General features: G+C 44.6%; 1 protein-coding gene across 1 annotated transcript; it reads left to right on the top strand.

Annotated features, from left to right (window-relative positions):
- Positions 1-468: 468 nt before the first annotated feature.
- On the top strand, positions 469-2,305 carry LOC115172571 (nuclear factor 7, brain-like). The gene has a single exon (XM_029730130.1). It carries the CDS (start codon positions 543-545, stop codon positions 2,037-2,039), a length of 1,497 nt encoding a protein of 498 aa, XP_029585990.1. The 5' UTR covers positions 469-542; the 3' UTR covers positions 2,040-2,305.
- The last annotated feature ends 280 nt before the right edge of the window (positions 2,306-2,585 follow it).

The raw sequence follows: 2,585 nt of genomic DNA, 5'->3' as shown, positions 1-2,585 counted from the left end.
TGTTGTATTCGGCGCACGTGACAAATAAACTTTTATTTGATTTCTGAACAACATAGACGAATGGTAAAGTATATTAAAGCCCTTCTCAGAAATCAGGTTTAAATTATTACTTTTATGACAGGTCCAAAACTATATGTAATTAAATCCCACAGTAAATGCAATCAAATGGTAAAATGCTATGTAATAAATCATGTATAAAAGTGTTTTGTCAAACCTTGAAGACCAAATACATACAACAAAAGTGTAATGTTGTGTCCCAGTATGTTAAGTTTCATTTCTGAGAGATGCCTTACGTTTCGTTTCTATGCCTTTTGTTTCTATGCTTTAAGTTTTGTTTCGTTGCCTTTCGTTTCTATGCCTTAAGTTTTGTTTCTGTGAAAGTGAAAGTATTTTCCCCTCCATTCATAGAAGCTCTCTCACTCACACTCCTACATCCACGCCCCCTTTCTCTTTGTCTTTCTCTCTCTCTTACACACACACAAACACATTTTCTCCCTCATTTTCACACATACTCTCTGTCACTGTACAGTACTCCTGCGACGATGGCAGACAGTTTCTCTCTCTTGGAAGAGGATCTGTCGTGTTCAGTGTGCTGTGAAATCTTCAGGGAGCCAGTGATCCTCTCCTGCAGCCACAGCTTCTGCAGGGCCTGTTTGGAGGAGAGCTGGAGTAAAGGAGGGATGCAGGACTGCCCAGTGTGCAGAAGGAGGTCTTCCAGAGACCAGCCACCTCCCAACCTAGCCCTGAGGCATGCCTGTGAGACGCTACTGAGGGAGAGGGAGCCCAAGGACACTCCTGGGCCCGCAAAGGAGCCAACCGAGGAGCCGGCAGAGGAGTCTGCAAAGAATGCTACAGAGGGGATGGTAGAGGAGGCTACAGGCGAGCTCTCACAGAGTGAAAACACCAGCCACAGGGGTCCACAGGGTGTATGTAGCTTACACTCACAGAAGCTCCAGCTCTTCTGCTTAGAGGATGAGTGTCTGGTGTGTGTGGAGTGTGTGTTGGAGCACGCAGACCACAGCTTCTGCTCTGTGGGGAAGGCAGCAGGTCAGAGGAGGGAGGGACTCAGACCCCAACTGGAGGCCCTGCAGGAGAAAATGGCTGCCTTTAGCAAAGCTGAGCTCACCTGTGACAAAATGGCTGCTCACATCAGGGTGCAGACCCAGAGAGCAGAAAGGCAGATAAAGGAGGAGTTTGAGAAGCTACACTGCTTCCTGAGGGAGGAGGAAGTGGAGAGACTAGCTGCGCTGAAGGAGGAAGAGGAGGAGAAGAACAAAAGGATGAAGGAGAGAGTGGACGAGATAAGTGCGATTATGTCATCTCTGTCAGACACAATTATGGCTGTGGAGGAGAAACTGGCAGTGAATGATGATGTGTCGTTCCTGCAGAGCTACAAAACGACAATGGAGAGAACGCAGAGTGTGCCTGAGGACCCACAGTTGGGCTCAAGAGCACTGATCAACTTGGCCAAACACCTGGGCAACCTCAGTTTCCAGGTCTGGGAGAAGATGCAGAAGGCAGTGAAATACACACCTGTGGTTCTAGACCCAAACACTGCACATCCCAGTCTCTATCTATCTGAAGATCTTACCAGCCTAAGATGTGAAGATGAACTACAGAGTCTCCCAGACAACCCAGAGAGGTTTGATATATATCGTGACATCTTGGGTTCAGAGGGGTTCACTTCAGGGACACACTTCTGGGATGTGGAGGTCGGAGAAAGTGATGACTGGAGGGTAGGAGTGGCCAGCGAGTCTGTTAGTAGGAAACCGAAGATAGATAAAGAAAGTGGATTATGGGCTGTTGGGGCATGTAATGGTGAACCTTATAACATGAAGAAAAATACACAGAGGATTAGAGTTTCCTGGGACAAATGTGAGGTGTCCTTCTTTGGTCTTAGTCCATACATTCACAAACTCAAAACAATTCAGCACAAATGTACAGAGAGGATGTATCCACACTTTTATTTGCACGATGCTCAAACACTGCAGATCCTTCCAGGGAACATCTCTCTGAAGGTGGAAAACCATACTGTATGAACACTTGAATGTAAGAGTTTCCCCATTCAAATTGTTTCTCCTCAGCATAGTGTACAATGTAACATATTCTCATCAATTTGACTTTGGTTGCTTTTGAGATGGAGAATATAATTGCATTGTCATTTAAGACTATGTTGCAGTGTTTTGAAAGCTTTGAATGTATGTGTGTGTTTATGCATATCATTAACCTTTCAATGTAAAAAGATAAAGATTGAAAAAATACATAAATTGATTTATTCTTCAATAAAGGGCAAATATTTCCTGTTTGGAGTGGTTAACTTCCATAATATGGTAGAATTTCAACATTCTTCAATGACCATGACTGGTGTTGTTGGAGCCCTGTGGAATATGAGGATGGAGAAGCTGCTCCGTCACACAGCTTTGCCTCACCTTGTCTAAATCTCTCTCAATAGCTCCATCCTGTCTCACCTTGTCTAAATCTCTCTCAATAGCTCCATCCTGTCTTCTCTCCACGGCCCCATAGAAATTATATTCAAAACCATATGGAAGAAAAGCTAGAAATCAATGGCTTGCATATCACCTGAT

This window comes from Salmo trutta, chromosome 33, assembly GCF_901001165.1.
Source record: "Salmo trutta chromosome 33, fSalTru1.1, whole genome shotgun sequence".
Lineage (NCBI taxonomy): Eukaryota > Metazoa > Chordata > Actinopteri > Salmoniformes > Salmonidae > Salmo > Salmo trutta.
Note: the sequence above shows the minus strand (reverse complement) of the source record. Positions and strands in the feature narration are given on the sequence as shown.